The following is a 14,230-nucleotide window of genomic DNA, read 5'->3' as shown; positions in this document are numbered from 1 at the left end:
AGTATATCACAGGTTACTAGCTAGAGAGGAAATCGAGGGTAAATTATGTTCCATGCTACATCTTGTTAAGAGAAGGCTATTGCAGACGATTTCTACAACACACACATCATCACACGTTGTACGCTTGTATAACAAAAGATTCCAAACGTCACCAAGAAACTAAATACATACTGTTCACTATTTAGAGTCTTTTAGGACTATCCCTCGGTCAATGTGAAGCTGTCGCATGTCACTTGACTTTGCTGTCCCGTCTTACAGACAAAACTTGAAAAATTGCTATTCAAAAATTAGCAAATTTGGTCATTGTCTCTTATTATTTTTTAAATAAGTAGTGCTTTTTGATGGCTTAAGACAGAGGTCTTTAATTTTTCATAATCTCACCCAGTGGCAATCTACAAGACGTCAGTGTGCATTTCATGACACCGTAGTGGTAAAGTTTTTTCATCCCTCCTCCGCGGTTTAAAACGAATCCCAGCTAGTGCTGTTACACAGATTTCAAAGTTAGGTTTATCAAAATACCTAAAACACATTTATAAATATGAGTTATTTTGCTTTCGTAAAATTCCGACAGGGAGTTTTTTTTATCATCAGTTTTCGAGTCCCCCGATGAAGTTCTTCAAGACGAACTTCGAGACCCTTTCCGGGTCGTTTCTCTCACAGAGCGAAAAGTGTACGCCTGCCACGAATGTTCGTAAACCTCTAGAACTCCCACTCGAGCGTTTCCTCTCGGTTCGCCGCTCGTTCCAGACGATGGATTATGTTGTTGAGGTTAGCCATTTTTTCGTTGCGCTTCTGAGAGCTTTTGTTGAGTTTGCCGTTGAGCGACTCGACATTGTAGTTGGGTTGATGGTTGGCCAGTGCGTTGGGTGGTGATGGAGAAATGGGGGCAGAAGAGGACGGGACGGGGGACACGGACATCATAAGTCCTGGGGACGACGCGGCGGACGGTGAGTTGAGCGACACCTCCAGGCTGCTGCGAGAAGGTTCGGACGATGCTTTGAAACTAACGGGATCCTCGGGCGACTTCTCCAGCTCTTCGTTCCTCTGTGGGACCTCGGCAGATCCAAGACCCTGACTGCGGCCCGGTTCCTCGTCCCGGACACTCTGGGGACGGCGTGGGTCCAAATCGGGGTCACTTTTAAGCTGCGATATCTGGACGCCAACAGAAAAGCACTTGGCCTGCATCAGTCGGAACTCCTCGTCTTCATCCGGCTCGTTCGCTTCCTGTTTGACCGCGAACTGGCGGGATCCGTCGCTGAGAGGGTGGATGCGGACAGCCGAGTGCTGCTTCCTGTCTTCACGGTCTGAGACAGGGCTGCGACACGCGAGGGGGGAGTAGTTGTTGTGCTCAGCATCAGTGTCGTTGTCTTGGAGACCCTCCATCAGGACCTCTCGCCGCATACGGGACCTGTTTACAATAAAGAACAAGCTGCGTAAATGGCTGTGCTCGGAGCTTACAGCAGTATCTGCTGTATCTTTTTTTAGTTTTTACACTGAACCAATGGCTAATTCAGCGAGTTGCATCCAGAATCTTGGAACATGCTTATTTTGCATATTAAACCCAATTCATTAAAAATGTCCAGTATGCAGAACATTTTGGGGTATGCAACGATAAAAGTTACAAATGTATGTATTCAAGTAATATGCTAAAGTTTTGGCATATGATCTCATTGCATTGCATGTTTAATTCTCAGGATGAAATATGATTATTTTGCATGTTTTTGAATGTCCAGTGTGTGAAACACTATGCAGTATGACACGATAAACTTTTCAAACTCTAGTATGCTACTGTTGTCACATGACCTCACTATGTTGCATGTTTCCACTAGTATACGGCATCCAGGTGATCATTTTAGAAATATGGTTATTTTGCATTAATAATAATGTTTTTTATCAAAATGTTCAGTATTTACATTTATGCATTTGACACTTTTATCCAAAGCGACTTACAGTGCACTTATTACAGGGACAATCCCCCCGGAACAACCTGGAGTTAAGTGTCTTGCTCAAGGACACAATGGTGGTGGCTGTGGGGATCGAACCAGTGACCTTCTGATTACCAGTTATGTGCTTTAGTCCACTACGCCACCACCACTCTGTAGTGTGTGAGACATAGTATGCTGCATTGTTATCATATGACCTCACATCAGTAAGTGGCAAAATGGTCATTTTACATTTTTAATCCATTTTAAGTAGACATCTTGTCAACTTCTGGTGTGCTTTGGTTGCATACTGTGGCCGGCTATCCAGGTTTTCCATGCATACTTGAAAAATGCAGACAGTCTCTTTTATTTAATTTTTTTTATTAGAATTATTACCCCATCCCATCTAAATCTTGATAGTTGTCCTTGCACTTTTTTTTTTATATTTTTGGTACTATTTTTAAATTTGTATGTTTATCTTGGTAGTTGTGTCTCAGGATGTCTAGTAAGTAATTGTGCAATGCAAAAAAATAAATAATAAATCCATTCTTACAGAAAATTACGCATACTACTATCTTCCAAGAATTCTCGGAAGTGTGCTATTCTGAACATGCAATGACGTTGTTATTGTTCAATTATTTCAATTCCTCAAATACCCACCAGGTGGTACCAAACTTTCATTTAAGACTTTGAACACAACTATGTCTAACATTCAGCAACATATTTACCCTTTTTTTCATCAGGACATTTACGAGGTAAAAGTAGTAAAAGTTAGTTAACAGTAATAAACAGAAAAGAGCCGATTGTGACCTGTAGTTGTGGAACCAGTTGATGACAGTGTTGGTTTTGAGGTTGAGTTGTGCGGCCAGCATCTCTATGGTGTGTTGTGAAGGGTAAGGCTCCTGGAGATACGCCTTCCTCAGCGTTTCCTTCTCCTCCGTGGCCAGCACCACTCTGGGTTTCTTTGCTTGACTGAACGGGCAGAGCTCCAGCGCCGTCAGACCTGGACTGATGCAGTCTGAATGAGCACCGAACGAATCGCTGTCTGATCCGGGACTCAACAGACCGTAACGTCTCTTCAGATAGGCTGAAAAAGAATGGAAGAGCAACAGAGATGTTTTAAGGTGATTTCATTTGTTACCATCAATAGAGTGCAATGATGACTGCACACTATTTCGTACCTTTCTTCTCCATTTTCTTGACGTCTCTCAGTTTGTCCACATTGTGTGGATCGTTGAGCCAAAGCTGCATACGGACGAACGGCTCTCGGCCCTTCAGACTGAGTTTGTGCCAGGGCTTCGGTCTGGACAACAGGTCAGACACTGAACCCTGTGTCAGTCCCAGAATGCTCTCTCCAAACAGTCGCTGGCCTGCACAAATACATATACAAAGTCAGAAATTGACTTTTACAGTAAGGGGCAAATATCTGTCCCCTGGATTTGATTTTCAGGGGCATTTTTAACCTTATGAGGGCATATTTTTTCTTACAAATGTTTTCATTTTTTTCAATATTGTGTGTATTACCTCTTACCCTAAGAATGAAATCAAATTCGACTCATATTTTATACCATAATATGTATAATAATGTATGATAAGTATAATAAGTAATGTTAAAAACTGACTTTATTTTACTAGTAAAAACTGAAAACTACCATTATAACACCCATTGGAAATTCAAATTATATTTAATTTAACTCATAATATTTATAACTACTCAAATAGCATATTAAGAACTATAACAGATGTTACAAATAGAAATGATACTTTCTTGCCCCCTCATTTTGAATTTTAGGAGGATTTTGGTCATTTTTGGTGGCATTTTTGCCCCGAGCGCCCCGTCATTTCTGACCCTGCTTATAAGGAGCATGATTGTCGATGCCAAAAATAGAAATCAAGCAATTGACATAAAACTAACATACAAAACGACTTTTCAGGGTTGCTGGTCCATTTTGTGTGGCCAAAACTAACTCTTCTATACAGCTGTTCAGCTGTGACGTTTCCTAAACGTTTTTAGAATGAAAGTAAAAGAAGGTTAATTAATATTAAATAAACAAATGTATCTCTTTAAAAATAATAAAACAAGGTTAAAAGGTGGTTTAAATTACTGTTAGAAACTCAAATTTTGTCGTACAACATAAATGACAGTCATACTTCAAATGTGAATTTTAAAGCTGATGTTTTTTTCAAAAGAACGTTGCTAAATAAGGACTACAACGGTTGTTTGTTTGGTCAGGCACGTACACTCACATGCTTGTAGTCCGTATTTAAGCAATATCACACTCACAATCATGCAGTATGACCCTATATCAGCACTGCTGTGATTCGGCCGCAGGTAGAGTGTTGTAGGTAATTACAGCAGTGCTGATGTAGGGTCATATTGCACGATTGTGAGTGTGATATTGCTTAAATACAACAGTTCAATGAACAAGTAAATTGTACAGTCATTAAAAGCATTTGTGCATGAAACTACTTTCTTACGCGACGGATCAGAATCTGTCGTTGCTGGTTCAAAACAAATGATGCGTCCAAGCCTTCGTTAGTAATTCAAAAATGTCACTTCAGAAATAGTATCACGGCTTGTGCTGTTTCTAACAAGTTATTGGATAAACAATGATGTGTGTGTGTGTGTGAGAGAGAGAGAGAGAGAGAGAGAGAGAGAGAGAGATAGAGCATGTAAGATCACCTGTTGCCACTCCCAAGCAGAGATGCTGTCAGCTTTCTGAAGCGGGGGTATTTCTCCCTATTTGACGGTAGCCGGTGCGTAAGTGTCAATCACTATAGAAACCGCAACGTCCTCCACCATTTTAAACAACACCAATTGTGTAATTAATCAGTCTGTTGTCTCTCTCAGCTGTGATGAGCTGTAATGCTGAAGTTGTTCATTTAAAGCCGTTTAAAGCTATTTCCTAGCTTTAGTAGTGTAGTAGTAATACAAGCGATCACAAAGAGCTGTTGTATGTAAACAATGACTAACGGATTCACTTCACATCACCTAACTGTCTCAAATTACACACAAAAATGATCTTTTGCCACCACCTGCTGGCTAACATATGTAATGTCAAAAACAAAAGACAAACAGTAGCTCTTAACACATCTGCACTGCTCTTACACTTTAGTTTAGAACGGCTTGAACATGATCGGAGTGACACACACACAGTGAAGCATCCGAGTGCTGATGATGTCACACCATCAGTGCTAATGGAACATCTCTCGTCCAATCAGATTCGAGGACCAGAACGAACTGTTGTATGTTTAGCAACATTCCACATTTAAAAACACAACGGCTTCAAAATTCACATTTATGGTTTGACTTTGTTTAAAAGGATGTTGTAGAACAAAACATGGAAGTCTCTTCAAACAATGTTAAAAACAGACTTTTTACTCATAAATCCAAAACTGCCATTATAAACCCCATTGGGAACCCTAACTGTCTTCTGGGTTTCAAAACGACAAACTAAACAGCTCTACTCAGGGTTGATACAGTTGTTTTGTTTATATTGTCCTGTAAATGATTGCTTCTCACCTAAGTTATTGTCTGTCAGAACTTCCTTCACTCTCTTGGTGATGGCGTATGTGTCCAGTTCGGGTGACATGGCCACCAGTTCCTGTATCCCCAGCGGTGTGTGGGGTTGTTGGGGGACGATCAGGCCTGCACTGGTCTTCCCTCGGTGAGGTTCCACATGCTGCGGCTGCTGGTTCTCTTTACTGCTCTCCAGAGCCAGACTGACGGGCTCCATGTTCATGTTGGGTCCGTCTTCAGGACTCGGAGGAGGAGAGGGTGACGAGTGGCTCGTCACAGGACTTTTATCTGAGAAACAAATACCAATGATGATATTTAAAGGACAAGAACTAAAGGATGTGTATGTTACTATTGTATCTGTTTTAGCCTATTGAAACAAAATCTGGTATCAGTCATTGCCTGAGTTGTGTGAGGACAGGGTAAGAAATCGAAATAATTTCTATCTTTGCATGCATTAGGGGAGAAATGTGCTTAATTTGGATGATCTGGAACAAACTGTTCAGAGTTTATGCAAACTTCATCAGTGGATTTGCAACTACAGAACATTGAAGCTTACAGAGAAATTACTCTAAAAACTGGCTTTGAGTGGGTTTGAATGTTTGTGCTTGGTAACATGTTTTTCTTAGGATGAGTAATCATGACTAACCCTGGTTGTGGTTGGGCAGCTGGTTGAGTCCCTGACCGAGTTGGTCCACTAGCCAAAGCTGCATACGTATAAACGGCTCTCTTCCCTTCTGAGTGAGTTTACTCCAGGGTTTCGGCCTGGACAACATGTCACTCACACTACCCTGAGACAAACCCAACACCTACAGAAGAGAAAGAGAGGAGGAGACACAGGTAATGAGATGCAAAAAAGCCTGACCTAAAAGCAAGTTTCAAGTTATTATAAATACACATGTTTCCTTTTATTACAAAATAGAGTTCCAGTTTGAAATCACCCTTTCACTGCAAATCATTCCAGCTGCCACCACAAGATGGCAGCAAAGAACATCACAATATTCAAGGGGAACCTCTGCCCATATAAACTTCCCACGGTGCTGTATTTCAGGAAATTGCATGCTTTAACTTACATAAAGTGGCCCAAAATGTACGTGGACACTTTGGTCACACTTAAACATGTCTGAATGTCAAAGCAAGTGGCATTTGCACTCAAAAGCAGCTCAAGCTTTTTCTCAAGAACTTTTCTTAGCCATGTCAAGGTGTGTTTTAGTGGATGTATGAAGAAGAAGAAAAGGGGGGTACTTAATTGTTTTATATATTCTGATAGTGTTTCCTGCTTCAGCATGAACACTGAGTGAATGACTCTAATGAGCCGGTTCTTTTGAATCTACAGCACGAGGCACACAGGGGTACCAGTGTCGACCGATTCCCGAATAAATGACTCTTATGAACTGGGAATTTTAGTGAATGAAAAAACATACAGCACTACCACTGTAGTCTGATTCCCGAACAAATGACTCTTATGAACTGGTTAATTTTAATCAACAATGTGCCACATGTAGTGATACTACTGTAGTCTGATTCCCGAACAAATGACTCTTATAAGCTGGTTCTATTGAATCGACAGTGCTTCCTGTGCAGTCCGACTCCCTAACAAATTACTCTTATATGAGCCGGGTTCTTTTGAATCTACAGCAGGAAACATACAGTACTACCAGTGTAGTCCGATTCCTGAACATATGACTCTTATAACATGAAACATAAAGCGCTACCAGTGTAGTCCGATTCCTGAACATATGACTCTTATAACATGAAACATAAAGCGCTACCAGTGTAGTCTGATTCCTGAACATATGACTCTTATGAAATGTTTTTTTTTTGTGAATGAAAAAACATACAGTACTACCTGCGTAGTCTGATTCCTGAACAAATTACTCTAATAAGATGGTACTTTTGAATCTACAACATGAAAGATACAGCACTACTACGGTAGTCCGATTCCCGAACAAATGACTCTTATGAACTGGTTCTTTTCAGTGAATCAAAAAACATACAGTGTGACCAGTGTAGTATGATTCCCGAACAAATGACTCTAAAAGCTGGTACTTTTGAATCTACAACATGAAACATACAGCACTACCACTGTAGTCCGATTCCCAAACAAATGACTCTTATGAACTGGTTCTTTTTAGTGAATCAAAAAACATAAAGTGTGAACAGTGTAGTATAATTCCCAAACAAATGACTCTTATGAGCAGATTCTTTTAAATCTACAGTGCGAGACACCGATTTCCGAACGGATGAGTCTTATAAGCCAGTTCTTTCGAATCTACAGCACAAAAGGGTGAAGAGTGCGGTTCCCCAACGAATGACTCTTTTGAGACGACTCTTTGTTGCGAGACTTAAAATCAGGCAGTGGGGTTACTGACTGGTTGTTCATATGAAAATAAATTCCACATATCCCACCTTCTCTCCAAAGATCCTCTGACAGATCCCGTTCTTGGCCAGTTTCTCCTTCACCTGACGCGTCAACTCGATGGTGTCCACCTCGCGGTACATGTACATCTCGTACTGCTCTGGGGTCAGTGGGGGTACCGTGGGTTTTAGGGTCCGTGGGATGTAGGTGGGGTAAAGTGACACTCGCCCTCCCCCACACGGAGCCTCTCCGCTCACGGACGCGTCAGGTTCCACCTTAATGTCCACCGGTCGCGCCAACACGGGTTCGTCCTCAGGCGCCGAAGCTTCCTCGCCGTTGGCGGGACAGTCTCCATTCTCCATCCGCGGCCATGGACGGGGCATCGACGAGTGACCCGTAGAAGAGCAAGACGAGAGCGAGGGAGACACAGAGGTGAAAGGGCGAGAAGTGACGCCCGCTCCCATCATGACCACACCACGCTCCGCAGACCAGTGCTGGTCGAAATACGTGCCAGCCTCGCCAATCTCCGACTTCACTTTACGAATTATGTTCTGGACGAAGGCGGCGGGTGAGAGTACGCTCAGAGGGGTGTGAGGGCTGCTTGAAGGATTGGACAGACATGCTGGCATGGACACGCCCTCTTCCTGTTTGACAAAAGGCGGTGTTGGGGGTGGCTGACCCTTGGTGGGATCTTGCAAGGTGAGACGTTTGCTGGTGGATGCCCGGCCGCAGGCCTCCATCTCCAGCAGGGCCTGCTGCTGCGCCTGCATCTCTCGACGGGCCTGCTCCAGAATGCCCTTTATGGTTTCATCTGAACTACTGCTTCCTCCAGAGCTGTTGCGCCCCGATGAACAGCCCATAGATGACTTACAATCACCTGTACAACACACAAACACAGATGAGATCAGAACATAATTCCACTAACATGCCATGAAAATCTGCAGAATAAGTTTTAAAGCTCTGGCACAATGATTTAAGAACATGTTTACTGCATTCAACACTGCCGCCCAGTGAACATGACTGTTAGTTTGCTTCCAGTACTTATAAAACATAGCACAACATATTTTACCCAAGGAGGACATGATCCTGGATCCACATTCTTTCAATTATTCTTTGGAAACAGTACGAAACATGTTCCTATATATATATATATATATATATATATATATATATATATTTAAGCAATATCACACGAGCAAGAGTGTGTTATGGCCCTATATCAGCACTGCTGTGATTCGGCCGCAGGTAGAGTGTTGTAGGTAATTACAGCAGTGCTGATGTAGGGTCATATTGCACGATTGTGAGTGTGATATTGCTTATATACAACAGTTCAATGAACAAGTAAATTGTACGGTCATTAAAAGCATTTGTGCATGAAACTACTTTCTTACGCGACGGATCAGAATCTGCCGTTGCTGGTTCAAAACAAACGATGCGTCCAAGCCTTCGTTAGTAATTCAAAAATGTCACTTCAGAAATAGTATCACGGCTTGTGCTGTTTCTAACAAGTTATTGGATAAACAATGATGTGTGTGTGTGTGTGTGTGAGAGAGAGAGAGAGAGAGAGAGAGAGCATGTAAGATCACCTGTTGCCACTCCCAAGCAGAGATGCTGTCAGCTTTCTGAAGCGGGGTATTTCTCCCTATTTGACGGTAGCCGGTGTGTAAGTGTCAATCACTATAGAAACCGCAACGTCCTCCACCATTTTAAACAGCGCCAATTGTGTAATTAATCAGTCTGTTGTCTCTCTCAGCTGTGATGAGCCATAATGCTGAAGTTGTTCATTTAAAGCCGTTTAAAGCTATTTCCTAGCTTTAGTAGTGTAGTAGTAATACAAGCGATCACAAAGAGCTGTTGTATGTAAACAATGATTAATGGATTCACTTCACGTCACCTAACTGTCTCAAATTACACACAAAAATGATCTTTTGCCACCACCTGCTGGCTAACATATGTAATGTCAAAAACAAAAGACAAACAGTAGCTCTTAACACATCTGCACTGCTCTTACACTTTAGTTTAGAACGGCTTGAACACGATCGGAGTGACACACGCAGTGAAGCATCCGAGTGCTGATGATGTCACACCATCAGTGCTCGTGGAACATCTCTCGTCCAATCAGATTCGAGAACCAGAACGAACTGTTTTGTGTGTGTGTGTATATATATACACTTATTGCTTTATATAGAAATTGCTCTATATTTATATTGTATGTTTAACTTGTATTATCTGTCACAACCATGATATAATCAATCAGAATTTTTATTTTTTATTTTTTATAAATATATTTTAAGTAGGTCCTTTTAGTAGGTAGCAATAAAAGAAAAATACTACGGCTACAGCATTTAAAGGATTATTCCTGTTTCAAGACAAGTTCAGCTCAATCGACAGCATTTGTGGCATTATGTTGATTACCACCATTTTTTTTATTCATTATTTTTTTAATTGGCCCTTCTTTTTCTTTAAAAAAAGCAAATATCTGTGTTCCAGTGAGGCACTTACAATGGAAGTAAATGGGGAAAAATTCACTGTTTCAAAAGTACAGCCACAAGACGTAAACAATATGTGTGTTAACATGATTTTACTCTGATAAAATCACTTAATAACCTTTTCTGTGTAAAATTACATTCAATTTTACAACTTTGGTGCCATGACATAGTGCCATAATCACTGTAATCCCAGTCAACATTTGAAACACCTTTACAGCTCGCATAATACACAAGTTTTAATAGAAGAATTAATGCAAGTACTTTTATAAAATGAAAAGCTTCACATTTCTGCCTTTAAACCCTCCAAAACTTGTCCCCATTCACTTCCATTGTAATTACCTCCCTGTTTTACATATTAAAGCAACATATATGCATAGGTAAACACATCACAGTCCATTTAAGTATGTTGCTTGTTATTTTGTTGGTATAGAGGGCAGCACCCAATAAGTGTGTGATTCATTCTGCATGTTTCATTGTACCACACCTCTCTGTGACTGGATCTCCTTCTTGGCCTGTTCTAGAATGTTCTTGATGGCATCGTCTGACCCAGTTTCAGGAGTTCGGATGCGAGGAGTGATGCTCCCTGCCGGAGAGAGAGAGAGAGGTGAGGGGAGTGGGCCGTTGATCAGAGCGCCACTCTAATGTTTGATTGCTTGATCAATGTTGGCCTTTGAGAACTGGCATCAAGTGAGAGTGCAGTAACACGTGAAAACTTCAATTTCAAAGCTCAGCGAGAAAACAGAGCATCACAACAAATACACGATTGAGAGGGAGTGAGGAAGCAGCACATAAATACACCGGCGTTCTGGGACTGATATAAACATCTGAACAGGAAACTTCGATCGACTCATTTGAGGATCTGAAACGGTTCTGAGGCGTTTATAGAGATGAATCTTCAGGAAGTCGGATGGGCCTTTGGGACAAGTCAAAGTCCTTTTTAAAGTCAACATGAAACAGCATTCGCAACCCATTTTACTTCCGTAATGTGATACGAGTGAAACAAGATATTCAACAGGAAATAATAAATGTAGGGTGGGACTTAATTCATCAGAAATTGATTGGATGGTGAAAAGTGGTCTCTTTATGACAGGTGGTTGGAGGGGAGCAGTTATGATAGCCATAAAATAGTCATTTTACAGGTGGCACACGTTTTTCTAAAGGAATAACATGCACTGATGAATCATCCACAATAAGACCAGAAATGTGCATTGAAGGGATAGTTCACCTGAAAATGAAAATTCAGTCATTGTTTACTCACCCCTGTGTTGTTATAACCCTATAAGTCTTTCTTCTTTCTTAACACAAAGGGAGAAATTCTGAAAACATTTTGTGCTCAGTGATGTCACACAATGGCAGTTTATGGTGACCGCCTCTTCAAGCTTCAAAAGAACACAAAAGTATAATTCAGAATTCTAATTAATTATTCATGAGACTCATGAATAATTAATGAAATAATTCATAATTGTTATGAAAGCATCTATGAAACAAACTGAAATCGAATGTATTATTTAGTGAAAATGTTCACTGACCGTTGATCTCCTGTGTGCGGTCACGATAGGGCACGAGAGCAACAGTTCACGCAGCCTCCTCACGACATTGGGGCGTTCAAGCGAAAAGATGTTTTGTTTATCTAAAAACAGTTCCGCTACAGCGCTAGTGACATCAGAACACAACACTGCACACAAAACAGAGAACAGAACTTACTAAACACATCTGAAGTTGTTTCTTTGTTGTTGAAGAATTGATGCATTTCTATGCCCAGCCTTGTTTTTTTGATTTTGGTAATCAGAGTTTTTGTCCTAACCAGCAGTTACGAAGGACGGCACATTCTATCGATCACTTGTTTTCTATTTTCAGCAACGCTCGGGTAACTCCGTCTGCTGTGAACTGTCACTGGTCCAAAAATGTTTACAAAAATAAGGCTGGGCATAGAAATGCATCAGTACTTTGACTACAAACTCTTCAGACATGTTTAGTAAGTTCTGTTCTCTGTTTTGTGTGCAGCTGTGATGAGTTCTGATGTCACTATCGCTGTAGCGGACCTGTTTTTAAATAAACAAAACATATTTTTGCTTGAACGCCCCAATATCGTGAGGAGGCTGCGTGAACTGTTGCTCTCGTGCCCTATCGTGACTGCACACAGGAGATCAACGGTCAGTGAACATTTTCACTAAATAATACATCAGATTTCAGTTTGTTTCTTTCATAACAATCATGAGTCTCATGAATAATTTATTAGAATTCTGAATTACACTTTTGTGTTCTTTTGAAGCTTGAAGAGGTGGACACCATAAACTCCCATTGTATGACATCACTGAACAATTTCTCCCTTTTTGTTAAGAAAAAGAAAGAAAGTCATACAGGGTTATAACAACACAGGGGTGAGTAAACAATGACTGAATTTTCATTTTTGGGTGAACTATCCCTTTAAGAAAGCATTGATTTCATGTAGATTTTAAACATGAAATAGGGTACTTTCTCCAGAAACTAGCTACCTTTTCCAATGAGCAGCGGTGTAGTGCAACAAAATGCTACAACACTGTTGGAGCTGAGGGAGGAATCAAACATGCTTCACTAAACTATTACATCTCTCATATGTAGTGTTGGGAAGTTCAAATCATTTTAGTGAATTAGTTCATTGGTAACATTGGTTAAAAATGTCCTAAAAACAATCCAGTTAAGTCATTTAATAATAAAGCATATTTAAAATCAATAAAGGTTGTGCCAAATTGCTAAACAACAGAAATAACTATTATAGGGTCATTCTGTTTCAAGACCAGATAACAAAATGTGATTTTTGATACATATATATGTAAATATATATATATATATATTTTTTTTACTGGTGAATACAATACATAAATGATGATAAAAGCCAAAATATTAAATGTTATGAGGATCAATGTTTATGGAAATACAAACAAAATTGTTGTATTGGTTTGAGCACTAAAATAGGTCAAATGTAACAATTTCTACATGGAGGCAAGAGCCCCATATCTCTGGGATTTTACCGTACAGGGCCTTAAAAATGTAGATACTGTATAAAAAGGAAAGTTTGTTCTGAACCAGAATCTAGAAGAGTTTTAGGATATGATTAACACTTTTGGAGTTATAAGCACTCCAACTTTGGAAAAACAACACAGGAAAGTGTTTATTTCCATTTTTGGACTCACATCATTGGCACATAATGCAACAGGAAGTGTTTAAATCATCTGATTTTAATAATAGACCTACTCATCTCAGAGCTTAAATAAAATAATGACACTGCCACCTTTCTAAAGGTTGTTCCAAAATCATAGGTGAGAATCATCATTTTGACCCCCCTCTGAAAACAATGGATTACTCAGTAAATGTCGATCATTTCATTTAATATTTTGGCTTTCATCAACATTTATGCTTCTCTTTCTTCAGAAAAAGTAATAACAAAATCAAACATATCAGCCTGGGAAGTTTGGTTGATTTGACATGCAATATCCCTATTAATATATAAGCAAATAATGAAAAACTAATTCAAACAAATGAATAGAAACAGCATTTAAAAAAGTGTGTGTCGTGCATGTTGAGGCCACTCACCTCGCTGGCGAACCTGTATGGTGCGTAAAGCCAGAATGTTTTGATCATCCGACAGGAACTGTTTCATTTTGATGAACGGCTCTTTGCCCTTGACGGTGAGCTTCCTCCAGGGTTTGGGTCGAGCGAGGATCTCGCTGACTGACCCCTGCGAGAGGCCCAGCACATAGTGACCGAACACGCGCTGACCGATGTTGTGTTTCAGCAGCTGCTCTTTGACCTGAAAAGCGATTTCTGATGTGTCCAGCTGGTCGTCGTCTCCTCCGCCTGAGCTCCCACTCTCCGATTGGTCACTTGGCATGCCTGTCTCCATGGCAACGGGCAAAGAGGAGTTCTGATTGGCTGACATGAGGGCAGCTTTGGCGGCGTAGAG

The 14,230-nt window shown here is 40.6% G+C and overlaps 1 protein-coding gene across 1 annotated transcript in view; it reads right to left on the bottom strand.

Moving 5' to 3' along the window:
* The window catches only part of cux2b (cut-like homeobox 2b), a 195,954-nt gene continuing 181,724 nt past the window's right edge, over positions 1 to 14,230 (bottom strand). The window contains exons 15-23 of the mRNA XM_052094874.1: positions 13,861 to 14,230; positions 10,770 to 10,870; position 10,588; positions 7,849 to 8,675; positions 6,089 to 6,248; positions 5,446 to 5,730; positions 3,104 to 3,292; positions 2,733 to 3,009; positions 1 to 1,408 (exon numbers count right to left, since the gene is read on the bottom strand). The exon at positions 13,861 to 14,230 is cut by the window's right edge and continues 275 nt beyond it. Of these exons, the coding sequence (XP_051950834.1) occupies positions 700 to 1,408; positions 2,733 to 3,009; positions 3,104 to 3,292; positions 5,446 to 5,730; positions 6,089 to 6,248; positions 7,849 to 8,675; position 10,588; positions 10,770 to 10,870; positions 13,861 to 14,230 (2,919 nt within the window). The 3' untranslated portion in view covers positions 1 to 699. The remainder of the gene's footprint in view (positions 1,409 to 2,732; positions 3,010 to 3,103; positions 3,293 to 5,445; positions 5,731 to 6,088; positions 6,249 to 7,848; positions 8,676 to 10,587; positions 10,589 to 10,769; positions 10,871 to 13,860) is intronic.

This window comes from Xyrauchen texanus, chromosome 27, assembly GCF_025860055.1.
Source record: "Xyrauchen texanus isolate HMW12.3.18 chromosome 27, RBS_HiC_50CHRs, whole genome shotgun sequence".
NCBI classification, from domain to species: domain Eukaryota; kingdom Metazoa; phylum Chordata; class Actinopteri; order Cypriniformes; family Catostomidae; genus Xyrauchen; species Xyrauchen texanus.
Note: the sequence above shows the minus strand (reverse complement) of the source record. Positions and strands in the feature narration are given on the sequence as shown.